Raw genomic sequence first — 22,080 nt, 5'->3', positions numbered from 1 at the left:
GAGAGTTTGGGGTTTTTGCAAAGTAGGTCAAGCGCAGAATTCCTGAACAAGAACACAATCGTTTTAATTATTTAATTTTCATTGGAGTTTAGTTGCTTTACAATATTGTGTTCATTTCTACTGTACAGCAAAGTGAATTGGCTCTATGTATACACCCCCTTTCTCTTGAATTTCCTTCCCATTTAGGTCACCACAGAGCACTGAGTAGAGTTCCATACCCAAACAGTAGTTTATTAGTTATCTTTTATACATAGTATTAATAGTGAATATTTGTCAGTCCTCATCTCCCAATTCATCCGACTCCACCCTTCTTCTTGTGGTATCTATGAGTTTGTTCTCTATATTTGTGTTTCTATTTCCTTTTGCAAATAAGATCATCTATACTAAGTATTTTCAGATTCCACATATATGTGTTAATATAGGATATTTATTTCACATTGTTCTTAGAGAGGAATAGAAGAAAGACAAGCCACTTCCTACTATTGCATACAAAGCCTCAGCATTTCTTCATATAATACCACTGAGAAGAACTTGTCTTGAAACTTCTGAAAGACTGTGCTCCTCCACTTTGTTCCTAGAAGAAGAGTGCCCATTATAATCATTACCTGTTAATGGGACATTTACAGGTACCTGGATCCTTAGTACTGGAAGTGTGCGTACTAGAAAGTTAATCTTTCTCTAAAAGTTTACCCCTGCTATTCTGGAGTTACATGATAAGCTTAAAGATGTTTGCAGGAGGAAACAGACAGAACAGGCTCCATCTTGAAATCAGGACTCCATCTTGGGCCAGACTGTAGGCTTTGAGCGATATGCCCAGTATCTATGGAAATGACATACCAGCTGGAAAACCAGACTCTCCAGATGGAAAAGTCCCAGGGCTCATACCTCGGCTCTCCCGTCACCTAAAAGAATATCCTAATTATCTGTGTAACTGAATAGAATCATAAATTCTATTATGCATATTGGGATATGACCACAGGCCTATTGATAATTGTCCACTGTTAACTACCTATGCTTAAGGCATACGAATCACGGGTTTAAGGCATACGAATCACGGGTTTAAGGCATACGAATCATGGGTTAACTTTGATTGTATCTTTCTTTCCCTTTGTTCAGACTAGTTTCAGAGAATTTGGGTAGGTGGGTTTGGGCATGTACACTTAGTGTGTTTAAGGTTTTCACAAAAACTGGTCCAGGTCCTTGGCTAAGAGGAGACTCTGCCTTGGGTCCACCAGTGTAATAAACTGCATTCCTCTATCTGCATTGTCCTTCTGAGTGAGTTTGTTTCCCAGAATGCTTGGCTACAACATGGTGACTTGATCTTGGATATCCATCACAAATCTGGAGTTTTGCTATTATGACATTTTTAATTATAGGAAACTAAGTTGTGTCTGATGTTAAAACATGAATTCCATTATTTACTTCTGAATACACAGTGGTTACAAGTCTTTGTTTGAAATGATATGTAAATAACTATATGTGCCAAACTGAGAATTATACATTTAACAAGACCCTATTTTTGAATGAGTAGTTAAATAAATAGCACACTTAATTAAAATTTAACTATTGTATAAAACAATAAGGGTGTTTTCAAAAGCATTTAGATTACTTAATGAAATTAGAACAGATTAATATAAATACCAGAGTAAATCAAAGTTTCCTTTTTTTAAATTTAATTAAATTCCCCTGGAAAAAAAAATGTGGCATGACTTTTAAAAAAGTCTCTTCTTTGGACTTCAGAATATTTCAAATACATTTTTCAGCGCATTGGGACAGAATTTGGAAATGATATAGTAACAGAAAATGCTGTGATGTGCATGATTTGAACATGCTGCCATCAAGCCGTGGTGGCAATTTTTTTATAACTGGAAGAGTGATGTTTCGGTTCAGAGGGTTGTGTCTCTTCCCCTGCAGTCCTTCACACCAAGCTCAATCTCTGTGAAACATTTCTCATGAGAGTATATTGGGAGAAACACGTTTTCCCCCCAGCCCCTCCCCTCTCATTTGGGCTTCTCCAGTGGCTCAGTGGCAAAGAATCCATCTGCAAGGCTGGAGACATAGGAGACTTGGGTTAGATCCCTGGGTCAGGAAGATCCCCTGGAGGAAAGCATGGCAACTCACTCCAGTATTCTTGCCTGGAGAATCCCATGGACAAAGGAGTCTGACAGGCTACAGTCTGTAGAGTCACAAAGAAACAGACTTGACTGAAACAACTTAGTACATCTCTATCATGTAAAGCCTCTTTGGTTCCTTGGGCTTTGATGATTCACTGTTGGGTCTGTCCATATCCAATCATTCTAACCCCAGAGGCTGCTGTCTGTTTTCCCTACTTAGCAATTCATTCTGATCTGTGGAGCCACCTCCCACCCCCTCAGTCATGTTATATTTGCTTCACAGCCTAGGCCCTTGCTTTTTCCTGGCGTTTAACCTGGCCAGCTCTGGTTTCACTTATTTGCTAACCCAATAATTATAGGGAACCCACTGTGGTCCAGACACTGCTAAACATTTATCAAGTAGTCACAAATATTATCATCATGATAGCAACCCCAAGGTAGAGCTGCTATTGTTATTAACCCCATATTATAGACAAAGAAATTAAGTAACTTGAAAGACTAGGATTCAACCTCCAAAGCCTGATTCCAGATGTCTGCTCTGAACCTATACTACTATTCCATCCAGGACTGAACGACAGGGCAACATGTTCTGAACAGTAATCTTAAACCATATACACAGATGCCACATATATGACAACCCAGACATTTAAGATACACAGATGCGTGGGGCATTAAGCAAATATCGTCTTTTAAGATAAGCAGTAAGAATGCATTGCAGAAGGAAATTGCAACCCACTCCAATGTTCTTGCCTGGAGAATCCCAGGGATGGGGGAGCCTGGTGGGCTGCCATCTAGGGGGTCGCACAGAGTCGGACAAGACTGAAGTGACTTAGCTGCAGCAGCAGCAGCAAGAATATGTTATTCGGCATTGAAAATCTAGAGTCTAGCTTGATCACTTTCCCATTTATCCTTACTTAACTCTCCCTTCATTTTATTCATCCCTGGCTATGTTACTGTTGTTGTTCACTCGCTCAGTCATGTCTGACTCTTTGCAACCCCATGGACTGCAGCACAACAGGTTTCCATGTCCTTTACCATCTCCCAGAGTTTGCTCAAACTCATGTCCACTGAGTTGGTGATGCCATCCAACCATCTTGTCCTCTGTTGTCCCCTTCTCTTCCTGCCCTCTATCTTTCCCAGCATCAGGGTCCTTTCAAATGAGTTGACTCTTCACCTCAGGTGGCCAAAGTATTGGAGTTTCAATATCAGTCATCCTAATGAATATTCAGTGTTGTTTCACCCACTAGGCATGTGGGATCCTAGTTCCCCAAACCCATGCCCCCTGCAGTGGAAGTGCGGAGTCTTAACAACTGGACCACCAAGGAAGTCCCTCATACATGATTTTGAATTAAAGAGTTTATTTGTCACTTACATTGAGTCTAAACAATTATGGAGGTTGAGAGAGATTTTCCCAGTGCTTTATCCTCTTCTTTGGGGTTAGTTCAGCATTTAAGTGCCTCTTGTCCTTTTCTCTAGATTTTAGATTCATTTGTTTTCTAATTTTCCTCTTTGCTACCAAAGGAAATACTTACTGCAATAGTTATCAAATTTTTTATCTCAAGAACTCTTAAACTTTGTAAAGAATTTTTGCTCATGTGGATTAGTATCTATCAATATTTACTACCTTTGAAATTAAAATGCAAATTTAAAGTAGTATATAATATACATTAGTTATGAACATGCATCAAAATATATTAAATACATTATATATAATAAATATATACATAAATTATATTAGTTTAATTGAAGCATGCTTATATAAGTATGTAAATAAATACATTAAAATTATGTATAATACATACATTAATATATAATAACAAACCCTTGACATATTAACAAAAATAATGTGTTTATGAAAAATATGTGATCAAAGCCAGAAATATTTTGTAGGAAGAGTGGCATTATTTTGTATTAACGTAAATGTTTTTAACCTCTGGTTTGATAGAAGACAGTAAGATTCTCCTGTCTGCTTCCATATTCCAACTGTTGTGGCATCATTTATTACGTGCTCAGTCACTCAGACGTGTCTGACTCTTTGCGGCCCCATGGATTGTAGCTTGCCAGGCTCCTCTGACTAAGGAATTTGCCAGGCAAGAATAGTGGGGCAGTTTGTCATGTCCTAATCCAGGGGATCTTCCAGACCCAGGGACTGAGCCCACCTCTCCTGGTGGTCTCAATCCCTGGCAGGTGGATTCTTTACCACTGCACCACCTGGGACGCCCCATTACATGTCATATAGCTATGGAAAACTCCACTGTACACTCATGAGAGAACAAGTGAGAAAGAGGAAAGTAACGTCTTACTTAGAACTACTAGGAAAGTCATTTTGATGCCCCTGGAAGGGTCTCTGACAACACTTTGAGAACCATTGGTTTACAGAGAACAGATATTGGTTTACAAGAGAACAGAGGGGAGAAAATGTAGGTACCCTCGTGTCCTGTTCCCAACTGTCGATTCATCCTTTTTACAGCATGGCAAAAGGGAAGGAGCAAGAAATAGTGAAGGAAGATTTCTCTCCATTGTGAGCAAAAATGCACTGTGAAATTTTCTCTAACTTTGAAAAATAATTTTATTTTATTCTTCTTGTTTGAAAAATAAAACAGCCTGCCTTACTATTTTTTAAGACCAGAATCTCCTTAAGTAAGTGAACATGACACTGATTTAACAAGACAATTGTCATTCGCTTTGCCCTCGGAGCACTTAAGAGCAACTTGGAACTTCTATTAATGTAATGTGCCTTGGAAGAGAGTTATATATTTTACTGAAAATGTTGTAAAGAGGGGAGAGTTTGGATTTTAATTGTGAGAATTTAGTTATGAACTAACTGTGACCACACAAAGGAAATAATAGTAGCAAGTGAGTCATCTTTACTACAAATTTTTCACTGCTACCATTACCACCACCACCACTGCTACTACTGGCCATAATAATAATGTTGTGTCCCGTGTAACATAACTCGCTGTTTCAGTTTCCAGGCTCCCAGGCAGACACTAGTGGTTCACATGATAACAACACTATATATGCTATTTTTTAGGCAAAGTGTTGCCTCCACAAAGGCCCTAGAAAAGCAGAATCCCAGAAGAGCTAGATGTGACTTTTTCTCCAAATTCTTCATTTCACATTAATTAAATAATTAAGGTCCAGAAGAGCAAAGTGAACCACAAGTAAAACAATATCTAGTCTTTTCGTGAAAAGAACTAGAAGATAGATCTCTAAACCTTAAGTAGACAAAATACGTTTCCATTACCTCCTTACACTTAAACAACTATAATAATTCACAGTCACAGAGACCTTTTTATAGATATGCACACTTCAAATTTGATCAGATCTATTTTTAAAAATAATTTTTATCCTAGCACATTAGTTTGTTCTTTTTTAAAAAATAACTTATTTCTAATCTCCAATTTCTTGAGAAAGGCTTAGACTCATTGATTTCCAAACTTTTTATTTTCTAAGATATTTATTTTAGGCAACAAACTTTCTGGTAAATATTATTTTAGTTACATCCCACAGTTTTTATATGTAGTTCTTTAAGTGCTGCTCAGTTTCAAATATTTTGTAATTTGTGCTGTGATTTTGTTTCTGATGCATTGATTGGCTCAGATGATAAAGACTCCATCTGCAGTGCAGGAGACCTGGATTCAGTCCCTTGATTGGGAAGATCCCCTGGAGGAGGGCATGGCAACCCATTCCAGTATTTTTGCCTGGAGAATCCCCATGGACAGAGGAGTCTGGCAGGCTATAGTACATGGGGTCACAAAGAGTCGGATATGACTGAGCAACAAAGCACATGGACATGGACTGGTTACTTTCCAAGTACACATTTTGTGGGAAAAGAGTTTATTTTGTTTGTGCTTTTGTTTGTTTTTAATCACCCAAAGTTCATAGTTTACATTAGGGTTCATTTTTTGTGTTGTATTGTCTCTGTTCTCACATCTGTTCAGTCTCTCAGTCATGTCTGACTCTTTGAGGCCCCATGGACTGTAACCCACCAAGCTCCTCTGCCCATGGAATTTTCCATGCAAGAATACTGGAGTGGAGTTCCATTTCCTCTTCCAGGGGATCTTCGCCAACCAGGGATCAAAAATGAATCTCTGTAGTCTCCTGCATGGGCAGGTGGGTTCTTTACCCTAGCGCCACATGGGAAGGAGTTTTGATAAATGCATAATTTTGTGTATCCACCATCATAGTATCAGTATTTTCACTGCCTCCAAAATCCTCTGTGCTCCACTTATTCATCTTTCCCTCCCCTCAAACCCTGGCATCCACTCATCTTTATACTTTCTCCATAGTTTTGCCTATTCCAAAATGTCCTATAGCTGGATCATATTATGTTTTAGTGCCTTTCATTTGGTTTTATGTTATTTTTTTATTTCAGTTCTAGCACCACACAGGTTGTATAAATGAAAGTCTGATACATACAATTGTCCTAAAGCTTGGGAGTTTTTTGGTTGTTGGTTTATTTGTTTTTGGATGACTTTGCCCATATCACCAAATCTCTGAAAGATGAAAAATATGCAAAAATCAAGTTAGTTTTCTCAGCATTTCTCTGAGGTGGTAGGTGAAATCTTTTAGCCATGAGGGAGTACTGAATTTATGTCAAGGATTCAGATTCTGTTCTTCCATTTTGAAGAAGTTTTAGAATGCTAAATTTGGTTAAACTAACTTATCTCTGGCTTCTATGTTGCCAGTAAGTTTGTAAGTTTGGAGAGGAATGCATGGTCAGTTGGTACATTCACAAAGAAACAGTGAGGAGTTGCAAGGATTCATATTACATAAAAAATTCAATTCCTTAGCATTTTTTGGTAATAATCATTACATGATTGATGTTTTTAGCAAAAGAAAATCGCCATATCAGATTTTCTATCTTTGGCCTTCTCCCTCATTAGCTATTTCCATAACATGAGTAAGGCATCTAAGAAAAATACCAAGTCAACATCAAATTGTAATTGGGTTAATTTTAAAAATACAGCTTTTTCTCCATTCGGTTCTTGACTTTTCCCTCTTTTGCCACGTGTTGCACACTTGTCTATAATGAGGAAGACATATATTACATCATTCACCTTTGAATTTTTCTGCCTATTCCCTGACAGAAGGTTCTTTTGGCTCCTTACCTTCCCCACACATCATGCAGTCATTCATGATTGTTCAAAGTGGATACCAATTCTGGGAGTCCTAATATTATATTTTGGGCTTCCTAGATTGTGCTAGTGGTAAAGAATCCACCTGCCAATGCAGGAGATGCAAGAGATGCAGGTTCTTGCATCTCTTGGGTTGGAACGACCCCCTGAAGGAGGAAATGGCAAACAGCTCCAGTATTCTTGGCTAGAAAATTCCATAGACAGAGGAGCCTGGTGGGTTACAGTCCATGGGGCCACAGGAAGTTGGACACAACTGAGCAACTAAGCACAATATTATATTTTATTGAGAACTTGTTTGATTTTTCCCTTATATAGCATCTCTTGACCCCAGACTTACTTTTATGTAAATCTTGCAAGGGATAAAAGTTTGTCTGTACTTTTCCTTCTTTCTTTCATCAGTCCCCCCTTCCATTTCCAGGTTTACTACCCCTTTCATTACATTCAGCCCATCAACAACTTCCTGCATCTTGTTTTCTGCTAATCTCTTTCAAGACATTCACATAAAACTACAGTGTAAGTGGAATAAGATATAAGATGTGATCCCTCAAGTTTCCAATGGCCTTTGGATTAAAAGAGGGCTCCTGATTTCTAAAAATTTCAAATACTCAAAGAAAAGCAGTTTTTAGAGTTATATGATGGAACATTGGACTTATATTTTAACAAGCTTTTTACATAATCTCAGTCTATTCTTTGCTTCCAGATACTCATGTATTTTCCACATGTACTAGAAATAAGCAGAGTGTTTTCTTTATGCAAGGTTTTATACACACACATATATAAATATATATATATATATGTAAACACATCCAAGAATATAATATGGAAATTACTAGGAGCTAGCATAAAGAAGCAAGGATAGAATCCATTCTTTGCATGTGACATCTTGATACAGAATATTTCCAGTTTTGACTGCCAAATTATTTAAATTCATATGCACTAGACTTGTCTTCATGAATCTTGTGTCAGAATAAAAATTGAACCTTGACTAATGAAATAATGCTATTTTCAAAGCAGTGAAACTTAATATAATTATTGGTCACCATTTCATCACAATTCTAGCATACATTATAATCATTAATTTCCTGATGCTGTTAAAATCCTGCTTTGTCTTTGGAGACACCCTAAGTAACTTTAATAGTTATTATTTGGTAAACCAGTAGGAATTTAATATAAAAGAGATCCATCTGGTAGATATATCAAATTAAGTACTTGAACACTGAGTTCCCATTTTCAAAAACTAATTCAGTTCAGTTCAGTTGAGTCACTCAGTTGTGTCCGACTCTTTGTGACCCCATGAATCACAGCACACCAGGTCTCCCTGTCCATCACCATCTCCCAGAGTTTACTCAGACTCACGTCCATCAAGTCAGTGATGCCATCCAGCCATCTCATCCTCTGTCGTCCCCGTCTCCTCCTGCCCCCAATCCCTCCCAGCATCAGAATCATTTCCAATGAGTCAACTCTTTGCATGAGGTGCCCAGAGTACTGGAGTTTCAGCTTTAGCATCATTCCTTCCAAAGAAATCCCAGGGTTGATCTCCTTCAGAATGGACTGGTTGGATCTCCTTGCAGTCCAAGGGACTCTCAAGAGTCTTCTCCAACACCACAGTTCAAAAGCATCAATTCTTCGGCGCTCAGCCTTCTTCACAGTCCAACTCTCACATCCATACATGACCACAGGAAAAACCATAGCCTTGACTAGATGGACCTTAGTCGGCAAAGTAATGTCTCTGCTTTTGAATATGCTATCTAGGTTGGTCATAACTTTTCTTCCAAGGAGTAAGCGTCTTTTAATTTCATGGCTGCAATCACTACCTGCAGTGATTTTGGAGCCCCAAAAAATAAAGTCTGACGCTGTTTCCACTGTTTCCCCATCTATTTCCCATGAAGTGATGGGACCAGATGCCATGATCTTCGTTTTCTGAATGTTGAGCTTTAAGCCAACTTTTTCACTCTCCTCTTTCACTTTCATCAAGAGGCTATTGAGTTCCTCTTCACGTTCTGCCATAAGGGTGGTGTCGTCTGCATATCTGAGGTTATTGATATTTCTCCTGGCAATCGATTCCAGCATGTGTTTCTTCCAGTCCAGTGTTTCTCATGATGTACTCTGCATATAAGTTAAATGAGCAGGGTGACAATATTCAGTCTTGACGTACTCGTTTTCCTATTTGGAACCAGTCTGTTGTTCCATGTCCAGTTCTAACTGTTGCTTCCTGAGCTGCATACAGATTTCTCAAGAGGCAGGTCAGGTGGTCTGGTATTCCCATCTCTTTCAGAATTGTCCACAGTTTATTGTGATCCACACAGTCAAAGGCTTTGGCACAGTCAATAAAGCAGAAATAGATGTTTTTCTGAACTCTCTTGCTTTTTCCATGATCCAGCGGATGTTGGCAATTTGATCTCTGGTTCCTCTGCCTTTTCTAAAACCAGCTTGAACATCAGGGAGTTCACGGTTCACAAACTGCTGAAGCCTGGCTTGGATAATTTTGAGCATTACTTGACTAGCGTGTGAGATGAGTGCAACTGTGTGGTAGGTTGAGCATTCTTTGGCATTGCCTTCCTTTGAGATTGGAATGAAAACTGACCTTTTCCAGTCCTGTGGCCACTGCTGAGTTTTCCAAATTTGCTGGCATATTAGGCATAAAAAATCAATTTCTTAACAAATATGGATGCATTTTCATTATAATTTCATCACTGTTGACTTCCTCACATTTGAGTGGTTTGGAATAAATAAAGTTTTTGAAGACCTGCTATTAACTTGGTGAAATACTGTAGATGATAGCTAAGTAAGAAAATTGAAGTTAATTTCATGCTTCATTTAAATGCCTGGATCTCTTTGGTCTGACTCTTGCCAGTGTTCTCAGACTTTTGGAGGATTTGACAATTTAATCACATGCTTAGAACACATATGTAAGAATATGGCATGGAAATTGCTAGTAGCCATAGCAAGTACAGGTCTTACTTAGGATTGGACTTCCTGATGCAATTCAAAATAGCATGATTTAAAGCCTCTAGTTTAGTACTATAAGAATTCAGTTGTCTCCCAACGAGTGCATAATCTGAAAGCCATTTTTTTCTTTTTAGGGGTTTGACTTGCTATAGGCAATTGTCTCCTACAATGAGGAATTCTCAGTAGAGTTTGTGGCTGTGGTGTCGATAAACTCTATAGAAGACCTTCAAATTCTATGAGAGCTTGTAGTCTTCAGGTAGCCTTAAAAATATCCCCAACCAACATTGAACCCTGTATTTATTCTTTTGGAAGACATAGAAAGATACTTAATACTCCAAAAAGAAAAACAAAAAGAAACTGACTAAGGCTGAAAAAAGTATCCACAGATAATTTTCCATTAACGTGTGTACACACACACACACACCCACACACACACACACACACCCACACACACACCCCATCTCACAGGTCTTGAAAATTCCAATGTGGAAAGGTTGCAAACATCATGGAGATTAAGGATCCATGTTCAAGAGGTACCTAAGTGTCAGGTTCTGGAACAGAGTTTTGGTAACAGTAGGAACAATCTATAAAGACATTCAAAGACATTCACAAGTCTCTGATGACATACTGTGGGCTTTTCATAAAGTCTATTCAGTTTAATGTACGGTTCTTCATTCTCAAATTTTCTGATTCCTATTTCTTTCTTTGTAAAATATTCTTTCTCATGTGAAATAATGGCCAGAAAAGATATGGTATTTGTTTTTATGTTCTTACTTGGAAAAAAAAAAGAAAATTGGCAACATTACATTGTTTTCCAAATTTGCTTTTGAAATATTACCAGTTGGTAAAATCCAAGAGTCTGGAAATTGCAATCACACTTGGAGCAAGAGTACACATCCTTCCTTCATTCTTGCTAAATAAAAGGGAATTGTCATTCTGGTTTTATAAACCATTACAAAGAAATTAGTTTTATGTTATTTCTCTGTCAATTCAGATAAGTTCCTTCCACAAAAACGAAAGCAAACAAGATAAAAATAAATAATCAAGAGGGAAGTAACAATAATATATTTTATTTCATGAAGTGCACATATGACTGAAATTCTGCTATCATATTTCTTTCCTTCTATATTCTATAGGAAATCCCATATTTGGCATTGTTATTTCCTTTGATATAAAAATATTACATAATTCAATAAACTTTTCTCTAGTAATCTAGGAAAATGATTATGAAATTTTTGGTAACATATTTGAAAAGGTACCAATAAAAAATGTGAATAGATGAAGTTTGAAAAAACAATGAGAGCTCAATTGTGGAGAACCTAATGCATCATGATGACAATATAGATTCACAGTGGGAAGAAAAATTAAAAGTAATTTTCTCCATGTGATTTTTGAAGTCATCAGAGTCAACCTAATGTACACCACCCCTATTTCTAGTTGTATTACTGTGTAATCAGCTTTCAATGAATGCTTCCTTTCAAATTGTTTTATAAATATCAGTTATATTAATTTGATTGCTATGGTGTTTTTCAAGTTTCCTATATCCTTAAAGAACATTTTTTTTACTTCATCAATTGTTAAGGGTAAAGTTTTAAAGTCTCAACTATAATTGTATATATTTTTCATTTTAATTTTATATAATTTTGATTTTCCTTTAGTTCTGCCAGTTTTTGCTTTTATTATTAGGGGGTATGACAAATAAGATTAAATATATTTGTATATATATAATTTTATTGGAGTATAGTTGATTTACAATGTTGTGTTACTTTCAGGTGTACAGCAAAGTGAATTATACATATAGCTACACACTTTTTTGATTCATGTCCATATAGCTCATTACAGAATATAGAGTTAAGTCCCCTGTGCTATACAGTAGGTCCTTTGTGTTGTTGTTGGTTTAGTCACTAAGTCGTGTCTGACTCTTCACGGGTCCATGGACTGTAGCCCACCAGGCTCCTCTGTCCATGGTATCTCCCAGGTAAGAATACAGTGGGTTGCCATTTCCTCCTCCAGGGATGTTCCCTACCCAGGGATGAAATCTGTGTCTCCCGCATTGACAAGCAGACTCTTTACCACTGAGCCACCAGGGAAACCCACAGTAGGTCCTTATTAGTTATCTATTTTATAGATAGTAGTGCATATATATCAGAGAAGGCAATGGCAACCCACTCCAGTACTCTTGCCTGGAAAATCCCACTGGCGGAGAAGCCTGGTAGGCTGCAGTCCATGGAGTCGCTAAGAGTTGGACACGACTGAGCAACTTCACTTTGACACTTCACTTTCATGCACTGGAGAAGGAAATGGCAACCCACTCCAGTGTTCTTGCCTGGAGAATCCCAGGGATGGGGGAACCTGGTGGGCTGCCATCTATGGGGTCGCACAGAGTTGGACATGACTGAAGCGACTTAGCAGCAGCAGCAGCAGTGTATATATGTCAATCCCAATCTTCTAATTATTCTTCCCCTCTTTTCCCCACTGTTAGCTATAAGCTTGTTTTCTACGTCTTTGACTCTGCCTCTGTTTTGTAAATTAGTTCATTTGTACCATTTTTTTAAGATCCTACATATAAGTGATATCATATGACATTTGGCTTTGTCCAACTTACTTCACTCAATGTGACAATCCCTAAGTCCATCCATGTTGCTGCAAATGGCATTACTTCATTCTTTTTATGGCTGAGTAATATTCCATTGTATCTATGTATCACATCAATATCCACTCCTCTGTTGATGTATATTTAGGTTGCTTCCATGTTTTGGCTATTGTAAATAATACTGCAATGAACAACAGGATGCCTATATTTTCAAATTATGGCTTTCTCTGTATATATGCCTGGAATGGGATAGCTGGTTATATGCTAGATCTATATCTAGTTTTTCAAGGACCCTCCATATTGTTCTCCATAATCATTGTACCAATTTACATTTCTACTAACAGCATAGGAGGGTTGCCTTTTCTCCACACCCTCTCCAGCATTTATTATTTGTAGATGTTATAATGATTGCCGTTCTGACTGGTGTGGGGTAATATCTCATTGTAGTTTTGATTTACATTTCTCTAATATTTAGTGATGTTGACTACGTTTTCATGTGCTTTTTGGCCATCTCTATGTCTTCCTTGGAGAAATGTATATTTATTTGATCACATTCAGCAAAACTAAAAAGGTTTACTAGTAATATTTTATTTTTTTCTGAGTAAGGAAAAAGTAAAACAGGAATTCACAACCCTAAATTTAAGATACTAAAGGGTGGTTTGGCTTCTCTGAAAACTTCAGTATGTAAGAAATTAAAGCAAGAATTCTGATAAATGAACTTCGGTTTATCTTAGTCTTAGAACATATGACTCACTTTTTCTCATAAGGTACCTAGTTTTTTGTCTCACTTTTTTTTCTTTGTAATTTGATTTTGTTTCAAATCTGATTGCTCTCTAAGATTGAAATTTTAAATGTTTGCTTAAGAAAGCCAATCAATATATAAGACAAATCATGTGGGCCTGGAAAACATGACACATTAAAGAAAAGGTTATATCTGCTTCAATAGAAAAGACTTCAAGAATTTTGAAACAGAATTAAACTTTAACAGCATTACTGCTATTTGACACAAATAATACAAACCTAAATCAATATTTGTTTGAAAATGTGTTGAGAAAGACTTGTAGAAGATTGCCAAACTGAGTTGTTGGCCAAGCTGTGGGTAGTTGGAAAGAGGTAGGTGTCTCAGATGGAAGTTGAAAGGAAAGCACTTATTTTGAGCTTTCAAAAGAGAGAAGGAATTAGGGAGATGGAGAGAATAGCAGGTTTTGTGAAGGTGGTAACTGATGAGCTGAGACCTCAATTAAAGATTGGCTGAGACAGACAGTTGTTTTTTTTTTGTTTTTTTTTTTTTTTTTTTGCCAAAAGAAGATGCAGAGATGAGAAAAGTGGGATATAGTAAAGAAATGTGTGCAAGCTATGCAAAGGGAATTTGTGGCTCATAGTTAAGTTTGCATTCAGGCTACATTGTAAATAGCCTCCAGTGGGGTCTTTATCCTCCAGGACAGTGACTCCAAAAATGATGCCACCCTCATTTCACATTAACCCTCCTTCATGAAATGCCCTCTGATATTTTCTATTCTGTTTTATTCTTCACTGTTTCATTTATAAACAATTCTAGCATGATCCATCATAAAAATTACATATTCTTTTAAGAAGTCAGGGAAGAAGGACTTCCCTGATGGCTCAGATGGTAAAGCATCTGTCTACAGTGTGAGAGACCTGGGTTCGATCCCTGGGTTGGGAAGATTCCTGGAGAAGGAAATGGCAACCCATTCCAATACTCTTGCCTTGAAAATCCCATGGAGGGAGGAGCTTGGTGCAGGCTGCTATCTATGGGGTCGCAAAGAGTTGGGCACGACTGAGGGACTTCACTTTCTTTCTTTCTTAAGAAGTCAAAATGCAGTCTGTAAATGCTGCTGTAGTTAAATTAATGGAAGTGTCTGAGTTGAAAAATAGGGAAGGAATATGAACGTGACTGGTTGCAGAGAGTGACTAGAGGGGAAGGGACAGGGAAATCTAGCTTGGCTGCTTATTGTGGACGCTGGGGAAATATTTGTTGAGTTAATTAATATAAAGTGAGCAAGGACATTGCAAAACTGGCTGAGGAGAAGGAATGAGAGAATGATCTTAAGGTGATGAGAGAGAAATGAAGAAACGCATGCAACACACACATAGAAGACCATGCAAGATTTTCTAAAAATCCTTCAGTATGTATGGACTTATGTATATATAAACATTGAATTAGTCATTAATAAAACCAAAGCAGATTTAGGAAACAAATGTCTCAAACACTTCTTGAAATGCTATAAACAAGTCCAAACTATCCAAAACTAAGTCAACTAGCCATGTAACGGAAAAATCTATATAGCTTTAGGAGAAAAGGAAAGAAATGCTTAGTGTCTACTGTAAGCCAGACATTAATATGTGCAATTTCTCATTTAATTCTCACAAGTCTGTCAAACAAATATTGATGTCCTTGTTCTACAGATAAGGAACTGAGCCTCAGGGGTTAAGTAGTTATTCCAAAGTCAAAGAGCCCATCAGATCATGAGCAGTTATCTGGGGCCAGGTGTTGTTGTTTAGTTGCTCAGTCATGTCCGACTCTTTGCAACCCCATGGATTGCAGCACAACACCAGGCTTCCCTGTCCTTCACCATCTCCTGGAGTTTGCTCAAACTCATGTCCATCGAGTCAGTGATGCCATTCAACCATCTCATCCTCTGTCGTCCCCTTCTCCTCCTGTCTTCAATCTTTCCCAGCATCAGGATCTTTTTCAATGAGTCAGCTCTTCACTGGGGCCAGATGTATCTGGTTTCAAAGCTTGGGCTTTATTGACAGTGTAAAATTATATTCTGAAAAAATGCTACACTTCTTTTTTAAAAAAAGAAAAGGTGTATTTCATTTCAGTACACAGCAGCACTTTTCAACCCAACTTGGGGTGTCAAAATAACTCTTTATAATCCATACTTCACTATTTACATAGGAGAAATAAGGATTTATAAGGAATGTTTTAAAAAATAAATTTTCAATTAAGTTTTAAACTGGCTGTAATAGTTGCAATTAAATGCAAGCTACAGATACTCTAAAATTTTCAATTAAAAAACAATCAGGGTGCCATCTCAAGAACAGATGGGAAACTGTCCATTTTTTAAAAATCATCTCCTCTGTCAACTGGTTACACATGAAGAAACCAACTCATAAATCATATTAATGAAAAATAACAACATAAGCAGTGCTACACACCTTCGCCAGAGCTAGGATTTCAATGGAAATTCAATTGATTGAATGGTAAAATTGGAATACTAACTAGGCTAGCAATTTCAAGAAAAAACACACAGTAAAAGGCATGTGTTTCAATAATAGCTCAAATTTTTTCATTAATATTTTAATGTCAAATCATTTTCAAGTTGGATACTTTAAGAACTGAAACATGCTTTTTTTGGTGAAAAGAAAAAACTTTGCCTTAATTTTGTATATCTTCCTCATTTATCTAAATTCTGTATATAAACTTCTTTTCCAAAATATTGAATTGGCAGATTGTTGTTTGGAGCTGGGATCCAAAGACAAACACTACAAATCACTGAAACAAAACAATAAGCAGCAACCAAACAGCTCCTATAGATGGCACAGAAATATTTTGCTCTGATGTGGGAATAATAGCATATATCTGAGAAAACTGTATGCAGGTCAGGAAGCAACAGTTAGAACTGGGCATGAAACAACAGACTGGTTCCAAATAGGAAAAGGAGTACATCAAGGCTGTATATTGTCACCCTGCTTTTTTAACTTATATGCAGCATACATCATGAGAAACGCTGGGCTGGAAGAAGCACAAGCTGGAATCAAGATTGCTGGGAGAAATATAAAGTGAGCAAGAAATATAAAGTGAGCAAGGACATTGCAAAACTGGCTGAGGAGAAGGAATGAGAGAATGATCTTAAGGTGATGAGAGAGAAATGAAGAAACACATGAAACACACACATAGAAGACCACATAAGATTTTCTAAAAATCCTTCAGTATGTATGGACTTATGTATATATAAACATTGAATTAGTCATTAATAAAACCAAAGCAGATTTAGGAAACAAATGTCTCAAAAACTTCTTGAAATGCTATAAACAAGTCCAAACTATTCAAGATATTGGATATGCAGATGACACCACCCTTATGGCAGAAAGTGAAGAGGAACTAAAAAGCCTCTTGATGAAAGTGAAAGAGGAGACTGAAAAAGTTGGCTTAAAGCTCACCATTCAGAAAACTAAGATCATGGCATCTGGTCCCATCACTTCATGGGAAATAGATGGGGAAATAGTGGAAACTGTCAGACTTTATTTTTTTGGGCTCCAAAATCACTGCAGATGGTGATTGTAGCCATGAAATTAAAAGATGCTTACTGTTTGGAAAGAAAGTTATGACCAACTTAGATAACATATTCAAAAGCAAAGATATTGCTTTGCCAACAAAAGTCCAACTAGCCAAGGCTATGGTTTCTCCAGTGGTCACATAGAGATGTGAGAGTTGGATTGTGAAGAAAGCTGAGCACTGAAGAATTGATGCTTTTGAATTGTGGTGTTGGAGAAGACTCTTGAGAGTCCCTTGGACTGCAAGGGGATCCAACCAGTCCATCCTAAAGGAGATCAGTCCTGGGTGTTCATTGGAAGGACTGATACTGAAGCTGAAACTCCAATACTTTGGCCACCTCATGTGATGAGTTGACTCATTGGAAAAGACTCTGATGCTGGGAGGGATTGGTGGCAGGAGGAGAAGGGGATGACAGAGGGTGAGGTGGCTGGATGGCATCACCGACTCAATGGACATGAATCTGAGTGAACTCTGGGAGTTGGTGATGGACAGGGAGGCCTGGTGTGCTGTGATTCATGGGGTTGCAAAGAGTCGGACACGACTGAGCGATTGAAATGAACTGAGCTGAACTGATGGATGCTTTATGAGCTCAGACATTTTATTCTGGTGCAGCTGTGGAATTTGATGTGCCTTCATCTACATCCTTCCCCACAAGCAATTTTCTCAGCAATCTAGAAAACAATAGTTTCTATCCCCCAGGCTCTACAGACTGAAATTAAAGCTTGGAACTTCTTAATAAATGAGTAACACTAGTCTTCAATTTAAATGTACAACTGGGATGACTAGCCATAGTCATCCAAGATGACTAGTCTTGGAGGTCATTTCTAGGCAGATATTCATCTTTCAGAAGAATTTTCAGGGATGGCATATTTCTCATGTTTAAGGGTTTATTAGATACATCCCCCAAGCTAAACAGGCTATTCAGAATATAACATTTTAAATTTGGATGACTCTAATATGATGCATATCAAGTGTATCAGGCTCCAATTCTGTTGGCAATAAATCTCCCTCAGAATCCCCATTGTAGTTATGCCTGCTGTGTTGGGTGTGAGAAACTCATAAGATGAGAGATTTCAATGTTAAGTAAAGCCAGCAGTGAAATGATACTAAACTTTTATCCAATCAGGACACACAGATCAATTTCAGATTAATTTTAAGAGAATTTCACCTCTTAGGACATTACTGTCATCATTCTCACAGTTTGAAATAATTTGATGAATTCAAGCTTTGGGGGGGGAATTACTTATGTTTGTGACACACACACACATAGGTACACACATATGTATACTATTATATATGTTGGCTTCCCTGGTGACTCAGACAGTAAAGAATCCGCCTGCAATGCAGGAGACCTGGGTTCAAGCCCTGGGTTGGCAAGATCCCCTGGAGGAGGGCATGGCAACCCACTCCATTATTCTTGCGTGGAGAATCCCCATGGACAGAGGAGCTTGGTGGGCTACAGTCTATGGGGGTCACAAAGAGTCAGACTCAACTGAGTGACTAAGCACATTATATATGTAAATAATTTTTCCATTATTCCATCTAAACTTTTAGAAATTATTAAAGGAGAATGTTTTTTTCTGTTGTTAAAGACCATAAGAAAGACTTTATTGAGGGGACTACTGCAATGGGGTTTTGCAATAGTGGATAGAGATAGGGCTCAATTCAGAATATAATAAGGAAAAGTGGGGATTTACAGCCAAGGAGTGCATTTGAGGTCTTTGGATGGACAGCTACTACAAGGAAACATCAGAGTTAAAGACTAAACTGACTAGACAGGATATTTGCTGAAAACAGTCCAGAATGATCAGGTATTAAGGGTGAGGGACAGGGAACTAGATCAGATATGGAGGGTGGAGGGTTTTCACTAAACTCACTCAGCAGAATTTTTGCCAAAATTTGACAAAGGAGCCAAGGACAAAGTTCAAGGTAGGACCTCAGGGAGAAGAGGGCTCAAAGGAGTCTGACTCAGATTTGGTCAAGGTGAGAGTCTTTCCCAAAATACAATTTAAAATAATACCTGGAAAGGGAAAAAAAAAAAAAAAAACTGACCAGAAAAGAAGTTCATTAAATACTCACCTCTCAAAACAATATAAAGATATGAATTACCCTAAATGTCAGTTCTGTCACCATCACCAATAAAAATTATAGAAAGCTTGCTACAGGTCAGGACCTCTACCAGTTCTGGAACTAAAAGTTGTATAAGACCTATTCAGTCCTTGTCTGGGTAGCCCATCATTTCAGTTCAGTTCAGTCGCTCAGTCATGTCCGACTCTTTGTGACCCCATGAATCGCAGTATGCCAGGCCTCCCTGTCCATCACCAACTCCCGGAGTTCACTCATACTCATGTCCATTGAGTCAGTGATGCCATCCAGCCATCTCATCCTCTGTTGTCCCCTTCTCCTCCTGCCCCCAGTCTTTTCCAATGAGTCAACTCTTTGCATGAGGTGGCCAAAGAATTGGAGTTTCAGCTTTAGCATCAGTCCTTACAGTGAACATCCAGGACTGATCTCCTTTAGAATGGACTGGTTGGATCTCCTTGCAGTCCAAGGGACTCTCAAGAATCTTCTCCAACACCACACTTCAAAAGCACCAATTCTTCAGCGCTCAGCTTTCTTCACAGTCCAACTCTCACATCCATACATGACCACTGGAAAAACCACAGCCTTGACTAGAAGGACCTTTGTTGGCAAAGTAATATCTCTGCTTTTGAATATGCTATCTAGGTTGGTCATAACTTTCCTTCCAAGGAGTAAGCATCTTTTAATTTCATGGCTGCATATAATACAGCAATTAAAACTGGCAATTTGTAAGTTAAAGACAAAACTGAGGTAACTGGAGCAGGGGCTTCCATAAGTTTCTTTAGGAGGCAAACAGGAAGAAGAAAATTCCCCTTCATCAAGATTCTTCCTTTTGAGAGGCTCCCTTGCCTCTCCTCCTCCACACACCAACCCCGCTACCTTCTCCTGGCTGTTCTGTTAATAACGCTCCACCGCCTTCCCCCAGCCCTCCCAAGCCCACCGGGCCTGCGCACATCTCGGTCTTACCTACCAGCAGGGGGCAAGCCACGATTTTCTGTCCTGCTGGGCTGAGCTCTGGCACCCCTCTTCTCCCAGCCTTTCCCCTGGCTCCGGCCTGAAGACGCTTCCTTAGCAACGGGTCGCCCTTGGCAACAGGAGGACGCGGACAGGCAGGCGGGCTAGGTTTCCCGCGCGTTCCTGGCACCTGCCTGCGGTGGGACATACAGGCCAAACCATGTCGGAAATCCTGTGCCAGTGGCTCAACCAGGAATTGAAGGTGTCCCAGACCGTGAGTGAGTGACACAGCCTGGGGCGAGCGGACCGGGGGCGAACGGGGCGCGGAGCCTGGGGCGCCGCGAGCTGATGGAGTCTGGCGGGGCAGGCTAGCTGCGGCTTCTGCCTCACCTCAGCCACCGTGGAGCCTGGCTTCTCCACTCCAACGCTCGGCTCTGAGTTACCCATCATCACGGTGGTCCCAGCCCCGCGGGTTCTGACCTCCCACGGTTCTGAGGCTTTAGGGAGGGCGCCCTTGCTCCAATTGAAAGAAGAACTTTCTGGACTCTAGTCTAGCCCTGACATTGCTCCTTTCACACTCTCAGAAGCGTGGTGTGCTGGCAAACCAGCGAAATGTGAATCCTGAAAGCCAGCTACCTCACTACTAGTTGTGTGCCCCAGGACAAGTTACAATACCTTCTCCTCCCATTGTGTTCCCTCCAGTATAAAGGGCTGTGTGTGAAACTGAGTTAATGCAGAATATATTAACATTTACAAACTTCAGCAGTTCTAACTCAATATGTGCACATTCGCTACTTCTGACCACTTTTCATTCTTCCCAAAGCTGACTTCTTCACCAACCTGACTTTATCCCAGCCATAAAGTTGTCATCCAAATTTCCTAAATCCCACAACCACAGACGCAGTTTTACACGCTGACAACTTTTGTGACAACCAAGTAATTCCAGAATAGCGCTATACCCCATTCAACTTCTTTTTGTTGTTTCTTAAACAAGAGTTCATTTTCCAGCTGGCATGGTTTTGCTCAAAGCAAGAGGTTTTCAGGCCAAATCATTTCAGTCTGTTTTTCCCAGAAGCATTCTTGCATAATGTCAACTTGCTTCCAGAGGGGCAGTAATGCCAACTCAATCTTAAGTCATTCACAGTATTTGCTCAACCAGTAGTTGTTTCTGCAGCTGCGAAGTATTTGTTACTAGTGTTAGGATCTTTAAATTTGGAGCATTTGCAGTTGCCTTTGGAGAAGGAAATGGCAACCCACTCAATATTCTTGCCTGGAGAATTCCATGGACAGAGGAGCCTGGCAGGCTATAGTCCAGGGAGTCGCAAAGTTGAACACAAACTGAGTGACTATCATTCACTCCAGTTGCCTTTCTTTTTTTTTTTTTAATATCCTAAAATCTTATTTTTTATTTTTTATTATTTTTTAAATATAAATTTGTTTATTTTAATTGGAGGTTAATTACTTTACAATATTGTATTGGTTTTGCCAGTTGCCTTTCTTGAGGCATAAACCCAGACTTTTTCTTTGCCAAACTGCCACCCACACACAGTAAGTTTTTTCCCAGGATTCCATGATCATCCCAGGTGTCTCTGACTGTTCCTTATCGAAAATATGATGCTTATCTCAGGATGGTGTTAGCATTTTTCTTTTCTTATTTCTTTCTCACCATAGGAGCCAAAATGTAGTATCATGGCCTTAAGCTATACTCTTATTAAGAAAAGCAGTTACAGATGCTGAGTTTACTTTGGTTCATTTACTTGATTAATAAAAGCCATATTCTTTGCTCAAGTCCACAAGACTCTGTTGCATATTCAAACACTTTTGAGAAAAGTAAATAAAATTTACAAGAAATCTAAAAACAGTAATATGCCATTATAATTGTAATCAGTTTGGGAGTTTGGGTTTTGAAAGGAGGAGGAAGAATTACTTCATTCCCTGAGGGTT

General features: G+C 38.7%; 1 protein-coding gene across 1 annotated transcript in view; it reads left to right on the top strand.

The window, feature by feature from the left end:
- Positions 20,272-22,080, top strand: part of SPEF2 (sperm flagellar 2) — a 199,850-nt gene continuing 198,041 nt past the window's right edge. The window contains exon 1 of the mRNA XM_018065771.1: positions 20,272-20,414. Coding sequence (XP_017921260.1) covers positions 20,357-20,414 — 58 coding nt within the window. The 5' untranslated portion in view covers positions 20,272-20,356. The remainder of the gene's footprint in view (positions 20,415-22,080) is intronic.

This window comes from Capra hircus, chromosome 20 (genome assembly GCF_001704415.2).
Source record: "Capra hircus breed San Clemente chromosome 20, ASM170441v1, whole genome shotgun sequence".
NCBI classification, from domain to species: domain Eukaryota; kingdom Metazoa; phylum Chordata; class Mammalia; order Artiodactyla; family Bovidae; genus Capra; species Capra hircus.
Note: the sequence above shows the minus strand (reverse complement) of the source record. Positions and strands in the feature narration are given on the sequence as shown.